At 53.7% G+C, this 19981-nt stretch overlaps 1 protein-coding gene across 1 annotated transcript; it reads right to left on the reverse strand.

Annotated features, from left to right (window-relative positions):
* Positions 1–530: 530 nt before the first annotated feature.
* GGT7 (gamma-glutamyltransferase 7) lies at positions 531–19981 on the reverse strand. Its single transcript, XM_086622886.1, has 15 exons — positions 19795–19981; positions 16464–16690; positions 14612–14763; positions 13661–13775; positions 13054–13121; positions 12309–12382; positions 11645–11838; positions 8881–8968; positions 8006–8133; positions 5745–5833; positions 4825–4977; positions 4173–4290; positions 3317–3454; positions 2250–2349; positions 531–694 (listed from the first exon to the last, which is right to left on the reverse strand). The coding sequence occupies exons 1-15, from the start codon at positions 19979–19981 to the stop codon at positions 531–533; spliced, it is 1995 nt and encodes a 664-aa protein (XP_086479012.1).

Below are 19981 nucleotides of genomic sequence, written 5' to 3' on the forward strand. Positions count from 1 at the left end.
ACCAGCTGGGCCATACGCAGTGTTAAAGGACTCCCCGATATTCCAGCTACAGGCACCTACAAACACTACACTGGGCTGGATTAATTATTGGCTCCCACAAGGGGCAAAGAATGAACTTGGGAAAGACAGGGAGATGAAGATGACTATCATCAGCAGCTGGTTTTTTCCTTTGCTAATGTTCCTGCTCACTAAACTGAAGCTGCTGGCTAGAACTGGGCTTTTGAAAAGACTGAAATCCTTAGCAAGACTGCCAAAAGAAAAGTGTGCTCCCCGCATTCCTGTAACAAGGACCGGGCTGTTTGCAATCCAAACCGTCTAAAAATAAAAGGAAAAAAAAAATCAGAGTGCTGTATGTCAGTGCTGTTAACCCCTCTGGTGTCATCCTGGGGGGGGGAAGGCAGGAAGTCTACTCAGCAGTGTGTGTGGGGGGCTCTCGCCCTGGGGATGGAGAAGGGGCCATGTCAGAACATGCACGTCACTTGGGCTGATTTCTCCAAGCCTTGTTCAGTGAACACGTCACCTGGGACGTGCTACAATATTGTGGCTCCGGCAGCATCCACGCTCCTGGGGTCCTTCAGGCCAATGATGAAACTGTTGGTTCTCCTGGCTCCATGAACTAAGGAGACCACTTTGACCTTATCCACTTGATGGCCCCTGGCTACAAGAAATTCAATGTCTTCTTCAGGAAACTCACCTGTAGGGATTTTAAAAGAGGAGTTTGTAACTGAAACCACTGTTGCCTTTGATGCAAAGCTCTGTTCTAACCTGGTTGGGATCTGCAGTGGGAAGGAAACTGCCTGCACCCTCTTCGTACGGTGTCCCAGCTAGGGCAAGCCAAGCAGCCGAGGAGGACCAGTGCTCCCCACTCCGAGGAGTGGTCCTTCAGCTCTCAGCAGCAAAGGCTGGGCAGAGCTGGGCAGTGCTCTGCGCGGTGGGGGAAACGAGAGGATCCAGAAGACCATTTAAAGATGTGGAAGATCCTTCTCTTTGGAAAAAGGGGAAAATACGTTGTTGGCACCTATTGTAGTTATTCTTACAGAACACGAGGCAGCCCTTGCTCTTAAGAGCTTGGTTACAAATAATAGTATTAATAGTTATTAGTCAAAGTAAGATGCAAGGCAGCTCAAAACAAATGACAGTAAAACAAGGTGCCAAATGACAAACTTGGTGATAAGCCTTCCAACTTCCCCTTCCTATTTCTTAATCTTCCAGCCGTCTACCCTAGGCTGCTTGCTCTTCTGCTTTTATTTTGTTTATTTGATGTTTTGTAACTTCTGTATGAATAGAAGTGCCTGAGGAGACGAAGCTGGGGATGCAGCTGGACGAACTGAGCAGGCAGACAGAAACCCCCCAGTTATCCAAGCTACAATACATTGCAGAAGGGTCTTAACAGATGTCTTCTTGATGCCAAATGTCCAAACCCACAAATTAGGACCTTTTGAGGTTTTGGGTTTGTTTTCATTACGTTCTAGTTTCCAAGTCTGCAGGTCACACTTAACAGACATTTTTACATTTTCCTCTGAAATGGGAAGGCCTAGAAACTTTGGCTATTTTGTGTGAAACGAGCCCCAAATTTCACTGATGGTTCACTCTGGTTAGGTATGGGGCTTTGTGAAAAACACCAAATAGACCAAGACATGTAATAACAAGGACAAGAGCTGGCAGTACAGTCTCCAGAGCATCAGCATTGTTGCTGCATTTCCAGCACCATCAAGCTGCAAGCCTTGCCATAAGCCTTGTCTTCTCCCCAGCTTGTGGAGCTAAGGGACGCAGACTGGAAAGTGAAAGAATATAATTTATGGCAGTGGTACTAAAATATAGACAGACCTGCTAGTTTTGAGGACCTGTCTGGGTGGCTGCAATCTTGTTTGTCTGGATATCCTCAACGGCATCAGATTGCCAAAAGGTTTTAAGGACAGGACAAGGCTGCTACCAGGGGGTGAGCTGGGACAGAGGGATGGTTGGGGAGAAGCACCTGAAAGAGTTTGGACAAGTGGTGTTGGAGGGGCCAGGGAGCATTCCCAAGACAAGAGGGAGAGGGCATGGCTCAGCAAGGGCCCCAAGCTTTGAAGAAGCTAAATTGCTGCTTTTTGTCTTCCCCCAAACCCTCTGCACCCACTGGGGACCCTAGAACCTGGTGAGCTGTGCGCTGGGCTGTCGCACTTCCACAGCAGTGTGTACGAAAATCCTGCTGTTTTTGTAAACACGCTATGTTTGTAGGCTGCACCGCACCCAGTGTCCGTACTCACTGTCGACCTGCAAGGTGTTGGACCAAAGCTGTGGGTGAAGTCGACCAAGTGACAAACTTTCACTCAGATTCTTGTTGAATGTTAAAACATTTACCAAAACCTGCAAGAGAATAAAAGATCCCCAATAACAAAGAAAAATAATGAGAATAGGAGAAGCCAACTTCCCGAACGTCCCCCTAATTGGTGGCTCCAACATCTGCAGACGCAGCAGGCAAAGAAGATTTTGGACTGTTTACCAAATTGCATGAACTAATGCACACACAAAGAGGCCCTTGAAATATGGCCTGTATATTGTTGGTGGAAAAGCGGTACCTTTTCAGGATTGTATGGGCTTTTTGTCACACAGATCCTGCTAAATTAGGAGAGCTGTGTGTCTGCAACGTGATGTAATCTCTAAATACGTGGTTGGTACAGCCAAAAGCTCAGCACGTGACTTCTCCAAACAAAGCATCAGGAAGCAATGGCTGGCTTTAGTTTTGCTCTGAATAATGCCTTCCAAAAGGTGAGGAAAATGGGAGCCATTCTTGCTGTGTCTTTCTTTTTAGCAATCCATTGCTGTCAAGCTGTTGTCAATCAAGCTATTGGCAAGTACTTCACCTCATTACAAATCAAAAATTAGGAGGAGCTGCCCAATTTATAGCAAGTGCTGAGCAGGGAGGAATTCAGTCGGGAATGCACTAAAAGGAGCTTTTCATATGGAAAAGGGCTCACCGGCTGCCGGTCCCCTGCAATTCTCTGAATACAAAATGCTCATTTTTTTTCCTAATTTCCTAATGATGAGCTTTGAACAGGTATTAGAATGACACAAATCCATTACAGATTTTGCCAAATGCTTTTCCTCTACAATTATGAGCATTGCCACCAGGAAAGATGCCAGAGAAGTAAACCGGTAGCTCTCAGTGATTTCAAAACCCAAACGTGTGGAACTGATGACATCAAAGACTGAACTGGTAATCCTGTGGTCACCAGTTTCAACACAGCCTGGGACATTAGGAAGGGAAAGCCTGTTCTGAAGAAGGGGACCCTGCTCCGCGTTAAGCTCACGGGTGCCCGGACACAGCACTGACCTGAACGATGCTGCTCAAGGCTTTGTCCCCGTTGTTGCCCCCCAGACATAGGTACGTCCCGCACATCCCCTCGGATGGTCTCACGATGGTGGGCAACAGGAAAGACAGGGGCCGTTTCCGAGGCTGAATGAGATTTTGCTGCAGTTGAAGAAAAGACACACCACAAAAATTTCAACAAGCCGACTACAGCTTTGCTGGTGCTCAAGTTGTGCAGGTCAGTGTCTCACTCTTTACCTTCAGCCAGCAGTGGCACTTGCGTAGTTTTACAAGGCTGACATCCTCCCTGCTATGACAATACTCTCTGATGTTAACAGCATCCACCCCGTTTCACGCCGTGGCTCTTTTACAGACGGTACACGGAGCCGTTCACCCACTTCTGAAGCACCACCACCACAAAGTGGGATGGTTTTACAATACATGGCAAGAGGAAACAACAAGGCAGCACTGGAAGCCACCAGTACTGGTCTGTTATTGTTTCTTTGCAAGACCTGAAGATTATTTTTCTGCTCTCTGTTACTTTTAAACCTGTAGAGCAGCAATTCATAAAGACAGTCCTTAATTCAATTCTACAAGGACGGTTGCTTTAAGGTGCACCTGGTCTGCAGGGAAAATAGGTAACTGAGATGTGCAGCATCGTTTGATAAAATCACATTATAATGATAACTGATACACATGAAGCCTTCTGTTTACTCTCTTTCAGTGGCTCATGTAATGAAAAAATAGGAGCTTTTGACAGACTGTTGTCTCTCAGTTATTAATAAGGCATTAAATAGCCTCCCTGTTGGGGAGATGAGAATAAAATTGGAAAAAATGGTACAGACAGATCAAATAAAGAATTTGTAGTGTCATTCATTACCAGCCTGGGAATGGAGTGGTTCATTGTTTTATTTTGCCAGGAGAAGTCCAACATCTGGCTGTTCAGGAGGACTCCAGAAGGTGTCATGATTCCACTGCCAAATGGACGATTCAATGAACTGAAAAGGAACATGAAGAAATCTCATCAAAATCCTCCTAGAGAATTTTGTACACCTCAAGGCTTTCAGGGCTCCCATTTTCTGTCCCATCTTGGCTTGACAGAGACTCTTCGGTCATTCTTTAGGGCTGGTTAGGTGTGAGGAGTGAAAGTCTCTGTGTACTTAGGAGCAGGAACCACGTGGGCGATAGCAGCTCCGTCCCTCCCTGCGTTTAAGGATTCCCCTCTAGGTGATGGACCTGCCTCCATGCCCCCATCAGTCCTCAAATCTGGCCATCACCTCTTCTCCAGGAAGCAGATTGAGGCCAATCCAGACATGTTTCACTGTGAGAGGGCAGTAGGACTGCGCAGGGCAGAGCACCACCAGCTCAAACATCTCCACCCCGTCTTCCCCATTTCTCCTGCTGCAGGACTAACCAGGAGAGAGCAGCCCAGCTGCTCCAGGTCTGGTCCCATCCCATCGTGTTGAACCTGCTTTCTTCTCCCTGCTCCCACCCTCTGAGTACATTATGGAGGGAAGAAGTAAGTCCTTTACCTTACAACTGCAACAATGAAGTCATCGGGTCCCATGACAAGGACCTGGCTAGCAGCGGGTCCGCTCTCCACGGAGAAGTGAGGCACGTGGAGATCAGACGAGAAGGACTGGGAGTCGTTAATCAGCTGGCGCAGGGAATTAGCTTCTGATTTACTTCAGCAATGAGGGAGGGAAAGAAAAGACAGCCATGAGCCCAGGAAGCTGAACATCTCTTGGTCTCTCTGTGGGGGCACGTCTACAGAGCTGCCAGCGGTGGCTCCCTAAGGGGGCTAGCACTGAGGACAGGGAGCTCCTTTGGATCTCCTGATGGAAGGAGACACGGTGGTTCAGTCTGCACAGAGAGGCAAGTGGACCTCCCAGGCTCTGTCTGCAGTGGTAAACGCACCCTCGATGAAGAACGAGTGGCACCACCCGGCTGAACACCGGTCCTCCAGGAGGAGGGCAAGTCAGGTCCAGCTCTGGCCACCAACCGTGGATAAACCTGGCTCTGAGAGGGGAGGCTGGGCTGAAACCCCAGGCCTGGCCTCTCCCGCGTGCCTGGGTGTACTGCAAAGGCACCGAACCCCACGGGGAGGAGGGGGAGACAGAAACTGCATGTGTAGTCATGACCACACGGTGCTTTTGTCCGACCTGCTGAAAAGGAGTATCTAGAGGGGTGAGAAGGTGGGAGGAACCCTCAAGATCAAGCTGGCTCCAGCAAACCTCTGTGTAAGGACATCTTACAACCCAGTCCCAAAGACCCGTGGTATCACTCTTGTGGAAGAGTGAGCCCTAGGAGGACACTCAAGGACTGACCTTTCCTCAGTAAAACAGGTAGAAAAACCTCAGGTTTCTCTGTGCACTGAAAAGAGCAAATCCAGGAACGATATCCAAACCACACATCTAGCAACTGTCACCGTGCCTGTCGGCCTCAGACCTACCTCACCATGCCTTCTGCAGCGTGCGTGACGGACACATCATCAGATGGGTCTCCCAGGTTGCCAGCCAGACTCAGGGCTATTTTTAATGTCTAAATTGAACACACAAAGAAAGAAAGAAGGAAAGAAAGAAAAAAAAAAAAAGAAAGAAAGAAGGAAAGAAAGAAAAAGAAAGAAAAACATTTAGGTGGCCCTGGAAATACAACTTTTGATACTCCAAACAGGAAGAGGTATCTGGTCTCCCGGCATGTTGGCTAAAGCCTATGAAGAAAAACATCTAAAAGCCTGATCCTGGGAATACCCCAGTGCAAAAGGCTGCCACATGTGGGCAAGGGGACCAAAGGGCATCAGTCTGGCGTGGCCAACTGTGTGTCGGGGCAGCCCAGCGTATCCAGTGGTGTTTGCACAAGGTGGAACATGCCTGGCAGGAGCTGACCAGCTGGCTCAGCCCAGCTCAGTGGTTCAGCTGTGTTGCCAGCTGGCAGACAGGGTCACCAGGATGCCACTTGCTTTCTGTTTCCGTTCCTGAGTAGTCACCACAACAGCAGAGATGACACTGAACCCCACTGGGACAGTGGGTCCTGGACTTGGCGTTGCCTCCGGACAGCAGCTCTGCTGGCACAGCACCACCGCCGAGCAGAAACGAGCTGTTCTGCTCACCAGCTGCTGCCCACGTTGCTAGTTGTAAGTCATTCAAAGCGTTTGAACTGGAAGCGCTAGTCCCAGCACACTGAAGGGAACGATGGTGTAAAAAGAGGAAGGGATCTGGTTTCTCCTACGTGCAGAATCCTGCCTAAGCCAGTCCATTAAAAACGGGAAGATGCAATATCAAGCGACACAGTTAATCGAGCCCTGGTTTTACAGCACGTAGCCAGAGGACAGCCACAAGGAGAAACGTGCTCTTTAATCAAGCCAGCTTGTGCCTAGCAGAAATGCACTAGACCTTCAGCTTGCAGGTCATGCCGTTGTCAGTCAAGATTCAAGGCAGTACGTTACCCTGCAGGTAGACAGCTAGATGTGACTTCTGTTTTGATATGGGCCACGCATCAACAACTTCTCCTGAAGTATCATTTGTCTTCTGATGTATAGTGTAGAACATGATTAACTGCTAGAGAAGGTGACATTTCCATGGAACAGTCTCCTGACCACCATACCATATGGAGGATGTACAAGAGGCTTGGTGGCCAGGAAAGAGCTCCACTGACACAAGCAGACCACGTCCACCCCACAGGCACATCTTGGTCATGGCTGTCCCACAGCTGGACTACCTGATGCTGACCTAGCACTGAATCTCAGCCATGTCTTCAGCTGTGCAATCCCAAGGAATTAGGGTTACATATCTTCTGAAGTGACTGCCCTTTATCTGGAGGTTGCTGTTCCTCAGCTGGGACACGATAACCAATGGGTGAAACTCTTGGCCCAGTGCAAACGCAGAGCACATAGATTCATCCAAATCTTCCTGAAGAGAGCTCAAAAATAACTTAGGTGAGTCAACCTTCTCTGCCACTGCGCAGGCCTAGCAGCGTGTAACACCTCCAGTTGTTGCATATTTGCTGAGAGGCAGTAACTTCCAAGCACCCACTTGCTTGGTTGTTACATCCTTGCTTAAAATTCCCAACTTGTAAAACCCAGCTGTGGACCTGTTAAGCATCTAAGAACATAACTGTGCTGACGGAGGAGGAAATGGAGCACTCGCTTGACTTCCTGGGAAGCTGCAACGTTTTTGTAGGGCTGACAGCCCTAAATACTGGAAAAATCATGATCTGGACCACTGAGATCATGAGGTAGGCTAAAATGTAAAGATTTTTTTTTAAAAATAGAAAGTGTTGGGCCAGTTTTCCTTGTCGATGCCACGTATAGGTGTTTGCTTGCAGCACCACGTTGCTGACCCTCCTTGCAGTGCCCCAGCAGAGCTCCGGTATGGTCAGGGCCACGGAAACGTTAAGAGGTGGAGGAAACAGGTGGGACCCCCCTCAACTGCTGCGGGGTCATTCGGAAGAGATGATCACATACAAGAAACAGCCAAAAGCCACAGTTCCTTGTTCCGAAAAAGCTCTGCCTGAGCAAGAAAGAGCTCAGCTGAGCAGGAGGCTCCAGCATCTGAACTACCTGAGGCAGCAGCAGAGCTCAGATTTACACCTCAGCAGTCTATTTGCTTGTTCTCCTCTGGGAATTACCTACAAACATTTTTGTACAATGAAGGAATACATAAATGATGCTCTAGCAGCACAAGAAACTCAGCCAAACGTTGAACCTCCTCTTACCTCTGCCATCCAGTGCAAGATATTCCCCCTGGCTACTTGACTTGTGATGTTAAAGCCCTCCAGGATGTTCAGTGCTGTGATCAGGGCAGGACCTGCATGTGGAGGTGGGGGACTGAAAACGAGATGACCTGTGAAGGCAAGGAGAGAGCAGTGAAGCTGTTTTTGTCGGATACTGTCCAGTTATAATGCTTTCCCATACACCCGTGTCCTTGAGGACAGGGAAACCTTTCCAGATTTGAGGGGAAATAATGGAAAGCAATGTGATTTGAAAAGGATTTCCCAAAGCATTCCTGTTGTATCCTTCTGTTCCTTTATGAAGGATGAAGGAAGCCCAAATAGAGCCGCTTTCTTCACACCTGGAACTCAGTTCTCGTTTGTTGGCTGGCTGGTTTCCGGACTTCAGTATGGAAGAACGGAGATAAAATGAGTTTCCAACATTACAGCTCTAAGGAGAGTAAATACAGGGATGTCGAGAAAAGAATGACACTTCAGCAACTTTCAGCATAAAGTAGGTTTTTCTCCCTTGTAGATCAACTTTGGGAACTGCCTTCAGACGTAGGTGCTAGCCTATGGCCCAGCTTGTATCTAGACATCGCATCAATACGTGATCGCGTTGCATCTTTACACTCCAACGCTATCAAAATACCATCGGTCACTCTCAAGGAAGAAAAAGGCCATTTCCAAGTGCTGGAAACCTCCTGAAGTGCCTGTGATGCACCAGTGCCAGTCGGCAATAGCAGGAAAGTCCCTGGAGGCTCTTCTGGAGAGGCCTCAGCGCAGCTTTGACTTCAACTCCTGTTAAATACTGTCACCACCTCTTGCCAGGAGAAGCAAACTTTTAACGGGAGTTGCCTGGCAGCGGGTCAGGCGTTTACCTCGATAGACTGTGTGGACGGGATTCTGCACCGTGGCACTGTAATTGCTGAAGTCTTCCTCCACCAAGACTCCTCCGTAGCTGCGGACCTGCGTAGGAGAGCAAAGCAGCGCGCGCTGACAAAGCTGGGTCAAGGCTTTCTGTGCTCCTCGTGCTGGCCCAGGTGAAAACGCACCTCACTGTCACACAAATACCACTGAGATTCCCGAGCCAAGTGCCAGATTCCTGGGGATACCCTGAAAAATCTGTGCTTCCATGGTCTCGGTGGCCTGGCTCACCCTTCACCACCACGGGGAGGCTCTGCAGCTCACCTCCAAAAGCTCACCCACCCCATGGGTGCTCTGAAGACGTTCTGCCTACCCATGAGGACTATGTATGATGGGGACTGGAATTGCCTCACAGCCTTCTCTCCCCTGGCTGGCAAGCACGAGTACGTTAAAGGTTATGAAGCGTGTGAAAACTGACAGGATAAAAGACATATATGGATCCAGGAGAGAAGGAACCATCACTAGAAATCTCTTAGCATACAATTCCATAGCATCTCTAGCATACAAGCCACAACTTCTCTGGGCAACCTGTTCCAGTGTTTCACCACCCTCACTGTAAAGAATTTCTTCCTTATATCTAATCTAAATATGAAAGAGGGGAGATTTCAATTAGATATAAGGAAGAAATTGTTGACTCTGAGTGTGGTGAGGCCCTGGAACAGGTTGTCCAGAGGAGTTGTGGCTGCCCCATCCCTGGAAGTGTTCAAGACCAGGTTGGATGAGGCTTTGAGCAACCTGGTGTAGTGGAAGGTGTCCCTGCCCATGGCAGGGGGGCTAGAACTAGATGATCTTGAAGGTCCCTTCCAACCCAAACCCTTCTATATTTCTATTCTATGAATTGACATCCTATTTTTAATTATTTCAGGTGACAGTGGGTCTGCTGTACCCTTGGTCTTTCTGTAAGACTCTCCTAGAGGTACAATTTACTGGGCTTGGTAATTTGAATGAACACAGTAAAGATGGATAATTCCCTCCATTGGAGGTCTTCTGTGGTTGAGTCATGATGAACATGAGGTAGGACCATCGTAACTGCACTCAGCTCATCTTAAAATCCCCTGAAGTAGGTAACTCTCTCAGTCAGCGTACAGGTCCTACTGCACTCAAGGGCCAACTCTTTCCTTCCACCCAGGAGAAGCCACACAACCTGGTGAGAGTTTCTACTGGGGTGACTTGCTGCTATGAGTCCTCTGGATTTCCACATTTTTCTTGCCCATCCAAAAACGGGCAAGAACAAATAACCCGTGCCTGCTCTGATTTCTCAACTAGCCAGCTAGCTTGGCAAGAACACCCTCCTCTGGCAGAAATGGATGAATCACTGGAGCAGGAATGCTAATGCGGGGCACGTTGTGGGGGCAGCATGTCAAACCACCCCAAAGCTGCAAAAGATGTATCCCCTACTTGGGATCCCTGCCCCCTTCCCAAAGCAGTCGCGGAGAGCAGGCCGGGCTGCACCCAATGGCTGAGATGAGCAGGCAGGTGCCCGTGCCCGCAGCTGGCTCCCTGGAGCTTGGCAGCGCGGAGCGGGGCCAGGAGCAGCCTGATGGCACAGAAAAGGGAGAAGCCCTGGTCAGCCACACACTGCAGACACCATCTCAAATTCCCCAGACAGCGCTTTTTGGCACCTGTGCCTTCCTGCCACAGGCTGGAAACAAAGGGAAGGGTGTTTTGGAGCTTTACTTGATTTCACCACCGTAATGCCCTCCCTTCGCTGGAACAATAACCGCCGCGGGACGCCAGATCTTTGCTCTGCTCTGCAACCAAAGCTGGAATTGCACACTCGATCCCAGGGCCTGCCAGGGTCTTCAGTGTTGCAACCCTGGGCCTTGCTCCTCCATGGAGAGTTTGGGCTTCCCTGCGGCAGCCCCCGCATCAGGGGAACGGGGTGACAAAGCAGGGTTAGCTGTGGGGATGCACCACGGCCCTGGGACCTGTCCTGTTCCTCGTTCTCCACCTCTGCTGCGGTCCAGGTGAACCACAGGAGAAGATTTCCAAAGACAGAGCTCACAAATGTGTAAGTCTTGAGCCGAGTGAACCCATTCCACATTACTGATGACACGTTGAAGGTGCATCACTTGAACCATGGTGGTAGGGAAAAATGGTGCCACCAAGAGCCCTGCTACCAGCTACACAGATCTAAAAATTGTTTGGGTTTTTTTTTACCTGAATAATTGCTTAGTTTGCTGTTGCCATTTTTTCCACAGCACCTCTAACAACAGGAGATAAACTAGGGCAACCCTAAGCGGGACCCAGACTGCCTGATCCTCTGCTCACAAGGCTCACAGTTTTATTTTTAAACCATCTTTCTGGACTCTGTATCTCACAGTCCCGTTAACAACAAAAATCTGCTTTTCAACAACGGGGCACCTCTCGTGACAGGGAAAAAGGGGTTGTCACTAATACTAACACAGCCCACAGAGGGTCTGGAAATTGAGATTATTTTTTTTCCTTCGGAAAAACAGTCTGTCCTGCTTATAGAGGAAATGGAGGTCTCACTTCTCCAGGCTGTGGAAGCGACCCGTGGGTCACTTACACCACTGCAGTGACAGGGACAGGAAACAAAACGGAGGCTCCACGTGTGTCCCCATCGTTGCACTGACACTTGGCTATGGCTTATCTCCACGTTGTCACCTTAAGCAGGTGACATGGCTGGTGGCACCCCCAGCCCAGGCTGTGCCATGCAATCTGGAGGAGAGACAGGGACTGACAGACATGGCTCACCTCGGAGATTATCTCCTGGGTCAAGTTTCCGCTGTAGAAAGCTGACGGCCCTTCTGCCCCCACCAGCTCCAGGACGGCCGCGAGGTCCAGGCGCCTGACGAACATGCCAGGCAGCAAGGGCTGGCTGTCTGGCAGGAAGATCTCCCGAAATTTGTCAGAGTAGTTCAGGTCCTTCAGTTCACTTACGGCTTTGGCTGCGGGCGAGAAGGAGAAGGACATGGAGAAAAGCCTGGGTGCAGGACCGTGCAGGGGACCTGGAGTCACTGGGTGCCTGACGGGGATGTTGGAGATTTGCTGCTGCCTCTTGCCTTATTGCAAAACTAGAGAGAGGCTGGATCATGCATCCGTTAGAGCTGGGAAGGAAACCTAAAAAAACCCCAGTGCTCTTCCCTGGCTAGCCCTGGGCAGCTGCCCAGCGTGGGCTTCTCTGACCCGTCCCTGACCAGCCCTGGGAAAGGGCTCCAGTTTTGCTGCCACCACGCTCTCCCCTCGCAGACTGAGGCTCATGCATTGCCCAGCTCCCAATACCACCCATCTCCAGGTCCAAAGAGCCTTAATTTCCCCCAAATAACCATCTCCATCCCCAGCTGCCTCACAGCCGAGCAGTGGCCAGTGTGCTGCTCCGTGCTGAGCAGCCCCCCTGGCCTCCCCATCAGGTACTCACCCAAATCGTGGGTGACGTTAAACCCAGCCCGGGCGACACCGGCCGCGAGGCCCAGCAGCTGGGACCACGGGAGTCTGCGAAGGAGAAAGGACAAGGAGAAACGTGCCTTGGAGGGGTGCAGCAGGGCAGGGTGGTGGGGAGCAAGCGAAGGGCTCCGCTCCGCGGTCAGGGGGCTCCTGAAAGACCAGGCTGTGGGGCCAGTGGTGGCCAAAAGGAGCACTGAGCTTCCAGTGGGTTGTTTCTTTTTAGCAGGATGATCTCAATGCTCTACAACGTGCACCAGAGAGGAATGTCCATGCAAGGACAGGGGAAGGGGCATCTCTGGAGCAAAATCTCAAGCCAGGCTCCAGCCCTGAGTAAGGCATTCAGATCCCTCCCTCCCTGTCCCAACTGGGCATCAAGGGCAGCCACGCTTCTTAGGGTCCAGCTAAAGCGAGAATGAAAATCCACAGACATGCACGGAAATGTTCTGTGCCTATTTCTAAGAGAACATTTCTTGTTCATCTTGTTGGCCAAAATTTCGTGACCGAGCTGAGTTCTTTCTTTTGTTCAATGCAGTACCAAAAAACGAACACATATTTCGACACGAGTCTCCAAGTACCCCTTAGCTAATGGTTTTGACTGGTGGCTGAGAACGTGGTCTGACAGTGAGGGCTCATGTGCTCCCCCAGGACCCCCGTGGGGACCCCAGGGCACAGCCTGTGCAGCACGAGGACAGCCCGCCCGTGCCAGCCTCACGTCTTACCTCCCATGCAACTGGTGTGCCTGGTGCATTCCTTGTATCGTGCCTGGCACCCCCACGAGCAAACCTGGCTGTAAAACAGGAAGGACAAAAAGGAAGAGTAGTCTCTTTCCCATGAGGATATGGGACACGGTCCCCAGTTGCAAGTCAAGGAGATGCAAGTCATGTTCACATGGGAAGTGTCTGCATGGTCTTTAGGAGAGGGGAAGAAGTCTGTAGCAACACATTAAATTAGGGAATAAAAGTTTTTGGAAGGAAAGAGGCAAATTCAATCCTGGTCTCAACCCAGTTTGGTCAGGACTAAACTCAGCAGAACGACACAGGATCGTGCTCCTTCCTGGGCCTCTTGTTCTCCTGGCTCCCCACTGCTGGAGGGACATCCCTCTTTACTCCCTGGGCCCTGCAGCTACCAGATGTTTTGGGGCTGCCACAGAAGTATTTTCCCTAGACTTCCCACGTCTGTAGGGCCCGGGATCTCCCATGGTGGGAGAGACCTCCTGTTGCTTCCCCGGGCTTCTGCCCCTCGGCCCGAGACTTGTGGGGAGAGGAGAGCTGGAGACATCAGCCAGCTACAGCCCGGGAGGGGTTGGCATGGGACACCAGTCCTCACCTTGGTGTCCTTCTGCAGGTCCTCCTCCAGTGGGATGCCCAGGGGAGCCACCTCGCCGAAGTCGATCACCCAGCTCCTGTTCTTCCGGATGTCGTGGACCAGCATCACCCCACCCCTGCAGCGAGACGGGGGTCACAGCACGGCACCGGCTGTCCCTGCAACAGCCGCTGCCCTACAGCCAAAACGGAGAGCGCGGGTGCCACTGGGGCTGGGACCAGTCCCGGCATGAGGGGGCCACTGTAGCTGGTCACCAGCCTCAGCAGTGACCCAGAGCAGTTCAGGACAAGGACGCAGGCAGCCCTTGTGCTGAGCCTGCAGCGAGGCTGGATCAGCCCCTGCCAGCCTGGCCAGAGGGCCACTGGCTCTACTTCACTGCCAGGCTGGGACTATCTGGGATTTTCTTTCTAATCCGAGCAGTTTTGCAACAAAACAGGGTTTTTCCTTACAACAGCAATCCGTGGCACAGCCTGCAGAAGCTATCAGGTGGCGGAGGTTTATGCAACGCTCCCAAGACCTCCTGCAGAGCCGAGAGTGCCCGGCTCACGTGGATGCCACCCTGGGGATGAGGTCTGGGAGGAGGGAAACAATCTCCAAAAGCTTTGGGACTGAGCCCAGGGTGCTGTGAGCTCCTGGCATGCTTACAGAGGGGCTGGGCAGCCTGTGGTCACTTTTTCAACCCTCTCGAGCCTGAGACTTGTACCTTCCTGGCAGCCACTATGGCAGAAGCAGCTTGTCCCTCCTTGGGGTTCTCCGCCCCTCACTGTCAGCTTGGTGCAGAGGAAGAGTCCTCGTCCCTGTGCAGACGCGGACACGTCCACTGCTTGATGTCAGAGACCCAGTACCACACTCTGGGACTCAGGCTGCCATGAAACCACGTCTCAGCTGGTGGGGAAACCACCCGCTTGAGGACAACTGCAGATGACAGCCCAGGGGTGAGCGACCAACACTCACCCGCCGATGCCCGACGTGTGGGGGTTGACGATTCCCGCGCAGAGGGCCGAGGCGATGGCCGCGTCTACCGAGGAGCCCTGCTTGTTGAGCACCTCTATGCCCAGCGCCGTGCAGCGGGCAGCGTCCGTGACCACGGCGCCGCGGTGAAAGATCTGCCGGAAGAAGAGAGCAGTTGTGCCCAGGGTGGGGTGCTGGAGCCACCCAGATCTTCGCCCAGCTCCATGGGACCTGAAGCCTGAGGCCAGCGCCAAGGCTGTGGCCAATTTGCATTTTCAGGTGCTTCCAAATGCCGGTGGGAGAGGTATGGCCCTTGGCATGTCCCTGCACCAGGGCAGCTGTGGCTGCTCTGCATGTAGCTGCGGCCATCAGCTCTGCTGGCTGTCAACAGTAGACATGCTAAGCTGGTGGGCCACGTCTCACCCTGTCCTCCACAAACCCAGAGTAGGGTCAGACTAATCCTCAAGAGCGATGGGTGATGGTGTGCTGTCACCACGCTGCCGCAATGCGGTCACTGGAAATGGGAATACAGCTGCAAAGAATGCAGCATCCCCCCAGTACCACGGCTTGTGTCACAGAATCATGGAATAGTTTGAGTTGGAAGGGACCTCAAAGATCATCCAGTTCCAACCCCCTTGCCATGGGCAGGGATACCTCTACACCAGGTTGCCCAAAGCCCCATCCAACCTGGCCTTGAACACTGCCAGGGATGGGGCAGCCACAGCTTCTCTGGGCAACCTGTGCCAGTGCCTCACCACCCTCACAGTGAATATTTTCTTTCTTATATCCAATCGAAATCTCCCCTCTTTCAGGTTAAAGCCATTGTCCCTTGTCCTGCCACTACACGCCCTTGTCCAAAGTCCCTCTCCAGCTTTCTTGTAGCCCCTTTAGGTACTGGAAGGCACCAGCACCAGTGCCAGCGCAGTCACAGGAAGTTTTAAAAGGTTCATTTTAACCCTGTGGTACAAATTGCAGCACCTCAGCATGAGCCAGGGTGGCCTTGGGAAGTGCGAAGACAGAAGGGGCACGGCAGGCTGGTGGGCAGGACTGACCCTTGTCGCGTCGCTCCGGCGCTGCGCCCCAGCCAGCCGCGGGGCCGAGCCGCTCCGCTCCCAACGGCAGCGATTTGCACGCCAGTGAGAGAGCAATATATTTAAAAAAAGCAAATCTCTTTCACATGGGCTTGCAGGCAGCTCTGTCCTGCTGGGCAGCATCTCGAGAAGATGACGATGACTACCGGCTGCCCCTCGGTCCTGCTCAGGCTGCAGCACTTGGCAGGAGATGTTCTGCAGGAAGGTATGACCCCACGGCCATGCTGCCTTTGCTCTGCAATTTCACACTGGTCTGTGGGACAGAGGAGCAGGAGGCTCAGCTCTGTTTTCAGCTACTCCCCTGCTTGGTCCTGGATGGATCCTTCCAGAGGTGAGCCTGGGCATACAGATCCATAAAACTCTCTCCAAGTGGAGATGTACAAAAGATGCCTACTGCTTAAGGAAGGATTGCTCTCTGAAAGCATTCACCCCTGGCTCAAACCACACCTGGAGACACAGCAGCGGGGCTGCCCGTCTCCCCCTGGCAGCACCCCCAAACCCACCAGGCACAGCAACCCATGCCTCCGCCACGGGGCGGGCACCAAGAGCCCAGCTCACCTCTCCGAGCACAACCCTCAGCCACAGGAAAATGCTTTCGAGACAAATTTGGGGTGGAATCACAGAGAGAGACTCAGCACCCAGGGTCTCACTGGCTGGGACTCACCAGCACCTACCCTGCTGAACTGCTGGCAAGGAGGAAAGTTGGGGAGCTTCTCCTGTTCTCGGAGCCAAAGCCTGACTGCAAAGCCACTGTTTTGTCTTACCTGAGGGTCCCCAAAATAGATCTGCATGATGAGGGCCACCGTGACCCCCGTGGCGAAGGTCAGGCAGGCGGTGATGATGACAGTCAGCCCATCCTGCCGGCAGCTGCAGTCTCCAGAAAAAGGGTCCTTGCTGGTCTCCTGGAGAGGGGACGCGTCCTGGCTTCCCATCTCCGATGAGGACGAGGGCAGGCGCTGGAGACGCGCCGACTTCAGGAAGGAGTCTGGGTCTTTGTGGGCAGCAGGGAGAAAACAGGTGTTAGTTATTGAGCAACGCGGGGCTCTTATTGCAGTGTTTACCCAGCGCTAACGTTACACCTGCCCCTTCCAGCAAGGCTATTACCTTCCCGATTGATCCCAGCTCTCAAGAGACCTTCTGGCTCAGACACTGCCTTAGGTCATTTTACTGATCCCTGCCTTTAGCTCTAGATATTCCAAACTGACTTCCTTGGAGATTAAGAGGAGCAGAAAAACCTGAATTTTGCTCCATTTCAGTCACTTCATCAGCCTTCAGCGATGGGCCCACAGCTACTGCGCCGTTTGGAGGGGGTCCTAACACAGCACCGACTCGCAAACGGGTCTCTGAAATGCAGCAGGACTGAAGAAGAGGAAATTAAGATCTAGAAAAGAAAAATCCAGCAGGCGTATTTGGAGCTACGCTTGAGCTAAAGCACCTGAGCGAAACAGAGGTGAAGCAAAACGCGTGGCGTGGGCCCAGGAAACAGCTCTACGGAAGCATGGCAAAGCCAGGGCAGAGAGCAGCAAACCTGCAAACCGGAGGGCCTCGGGGTGTCCACCTGCTCTGACGGCAGGAAAGGCTCCACTTTAATTTCTTGCTTCTTAATTTCGGCTCCCTCCGACACTGGCCACCGTGAAGTCAAGCCGCTCGCCGAACGCCCGGCTCCGAGATGGCAAATGCAACGGGGCAGGGTTTAGCCGGGCAAACAACGCTCAGCAGGATGAAAAAGTCTCTTTCGCTCTGAAAGATGCCTTGAGTGTCTGCCTGCTGCAGGGCAGACGCCAGCGGAGCGTGCCCAGCCTGTGCCTGGGCGCTGCTGGTGCAGCCGTGGGGATGTGCCCATCCCTGCTGGGCACCGGATGGGACCACGCGGCTCAGGGCATCATCCACGGCTCCTGGATGAATTTTTTTCGGGGGCTGCCGAGAGCCCGCAGGGGCTGGAGTGCCCTGTGCATCTGTGGTGGGAAGAAGAGGAGCACCAAGTGGAAAAGACACGGTGAGCAGCTTGTCCCTCCGCACAGGGGATGTTTGCCAGGTTTGGGGTAAGGGAGAAGGGAGCGAGCAGGAAATCCTGCATCCCCCATCACCCCGCCATGCCCCTCTGCCTGCTGTGGCAGGCAGCATCTCCCTGGGACTGCCACCTCTGTCCTCCTCATGACATTAAAAAGCCCCCCGGGGTGCAGCTCTCCTGGGGCCGGGCAGGGAGTTGGCTTTAATTTCAGTGATGTTGCAACCAGGAGTAACCCCCTGCAGCCAGGGAATCCCCTTCGGGTGAACATCTCATTCATACTGCGGTGATTTCGGAGCACGACTGGGAAAGGCCCAGCTCTCCCAGCCTGCGCCTCTGAGCACGCGCAGAGCCCCTCACCAGTGCGTCCAGGCTGAGGGAGCCAGGCCTGCTGCCCGCGGGCAGAGGGGCACGCCTGGCTGGGGGGCCATGGGCTGGGGTGCCTCCAGTAGTGCCACGACTGGCCTGGCAGGGGATGCCATTGGGGAGGGATGTCACATACAGCCCCTGGCACCAGTCCCACCAGTGGGGAAATGGTGAGGAGGGCGCTGGGCTCCTCTGCCCAACCCCTCCACGCTGCTGTCCCTCTGCTCTGCTCCTGTGGTGCTGGTGACAGGCCAGCCCAGCACGAGGGGACATGAGCATCCAGGGAGCAACCACGGGAGAGGACAGGCCATGGCCCTCCAGAGTGGCCTCTCGCACCCACGCAGAAGTCCCTTCATTCTCCGTCACAGACATCCCACACGGCCTTGGGCACGTCACTTAGTCTCTGTGACACTGGTGCTGCATGGGGACAGCAGGGCCCTGGTTTGGGGATGGGAGCAGCTGGAAAAGGGGTCAGTTGAGGGCACAGGGAGCAAGGAGCAGCCTGTGAGGCCATCACACAGGTGCCAGTCCCACCACCAATGTCCTTGCTTGAAAGAGAAGCCACCAAACCCTACTTGGCTTCCATGGGGGCCATGAAGGAGACGTGGCTTCACGGGGGAACCAGTGCTTTGGGGACCCAGGGCCACCTCGGCTCTGGAGCTGCTGCAGAGGTGACAGCAGAGGCTGGAGCTGCTCATGGGCTCCGGCAGGTGCTGCAACATGGGACCGTTCAGTCCTTTGGGGGGGTCTCTCCCCAGCACCGACACCACAACAGGAGCTTCTCCTTTTCGTGAGATCTTCTGGGCAGTACAAACCAAAGGCCTGCGTTCCTTCCCTCCCTGCCAGTCCGGCACACGTGGCATGGAGAAGCACAGTTGGCTTTTGCAACACGAACGCACCGTTGGATGAGAGCAACCTTCCACGTGGCAGGAGAGCAGCAGCTCCTCCAGCCACCCCATGCGCGGGCACCTGGGCACACCGCGATCCCGCGCCTGGCACAGACCCAGCACAGCCAAAACCGCCCCAAACTCCGCTCGTGCTCCATGCGTGATGAGGGGCCTCGTGCTTTGGGAAGACCTCTTTCCGCAAACCTGCGCACGGCAGCGTCGCCCCGATAGCGCAGGATGGCGCGGGATGAGAACGGGTAATGGGAACTTCACCCGGCGGTCGCAGCGGGACAGGGCGGAGGACGAGGGGCACGTGGGGCTGCTCAAATATGGGTTTCGGCGTCCATGGGGCAGACCTGCCCGCGGGATATGAAGCAGCCCCTGGGGTGAAGGGCATTTCTTGGAGAAACATGGCATGGGGCAGAAAAAACGTTCCTCTGAACTACTGAGAAGCAATCAATCAAAACCAGGCGAAGGGTTTGCTTAAGGATCAAGGACCACCTGACTTTATTTCAGCCGCGCCCTCGGCAGGAGGGATCGCCAGCATCCCTGGGCCAAACCCCTGGCATCTCTGGCTGCCTTCCGTGCCCGCGCCTCCCGGCACGGCCCCGCACGGCAACCGAGGGGCCGCGGAACCGTGGGAGCCCGGCGAGCCCCTGCTCCCTGCGCGGGGGCCGGGGAGAAGGAGCCCCTCGGCGCGGCCCGGGGCGGGCGGGCGGGGGCTGCGCTCGGAGCCCGGGGGCCGCGGGCGGAGCCGGGGCCCGGGTGGCGCTGGGGGTCGGCGGGGGCCGGGGGCACGCGGGGCCGCGGGCGGGCTCGGCCGCCGCCCCTCACCCGTGTCCTGCTCGCCCAGGAACGCGTCCTCCTCCTTCCGGGCGCGGAGGCCGCCCTCGGCCGCGCCGCCCGCCTCCTCCTCGGGCAGCCGCGGGAAGCTGGTGATGCTCATGTAGTCCACGGGCGAGCCGGCGGCCAGGGCCCGCTGCCGGCCGCCCCCCGCCTCCGCCGGCACCGGCACCGCCAT

This window comes from Tauraco erythrolophus, chromosome 18, assembly GCF_009769465.1.
Source record: "Tauraco erythrolophus isolate bTauEry1 chromosome 18, bTauEry1.pri, whole genome shotgun sequence".
Classification (NCBI taxonomy): domain Eukaryota; kingdom Metazoa; phylum Chordata; class Aves; order Musophagiformes; family Musophagidae; genus Tauraco; species Tauraco erythrolophus.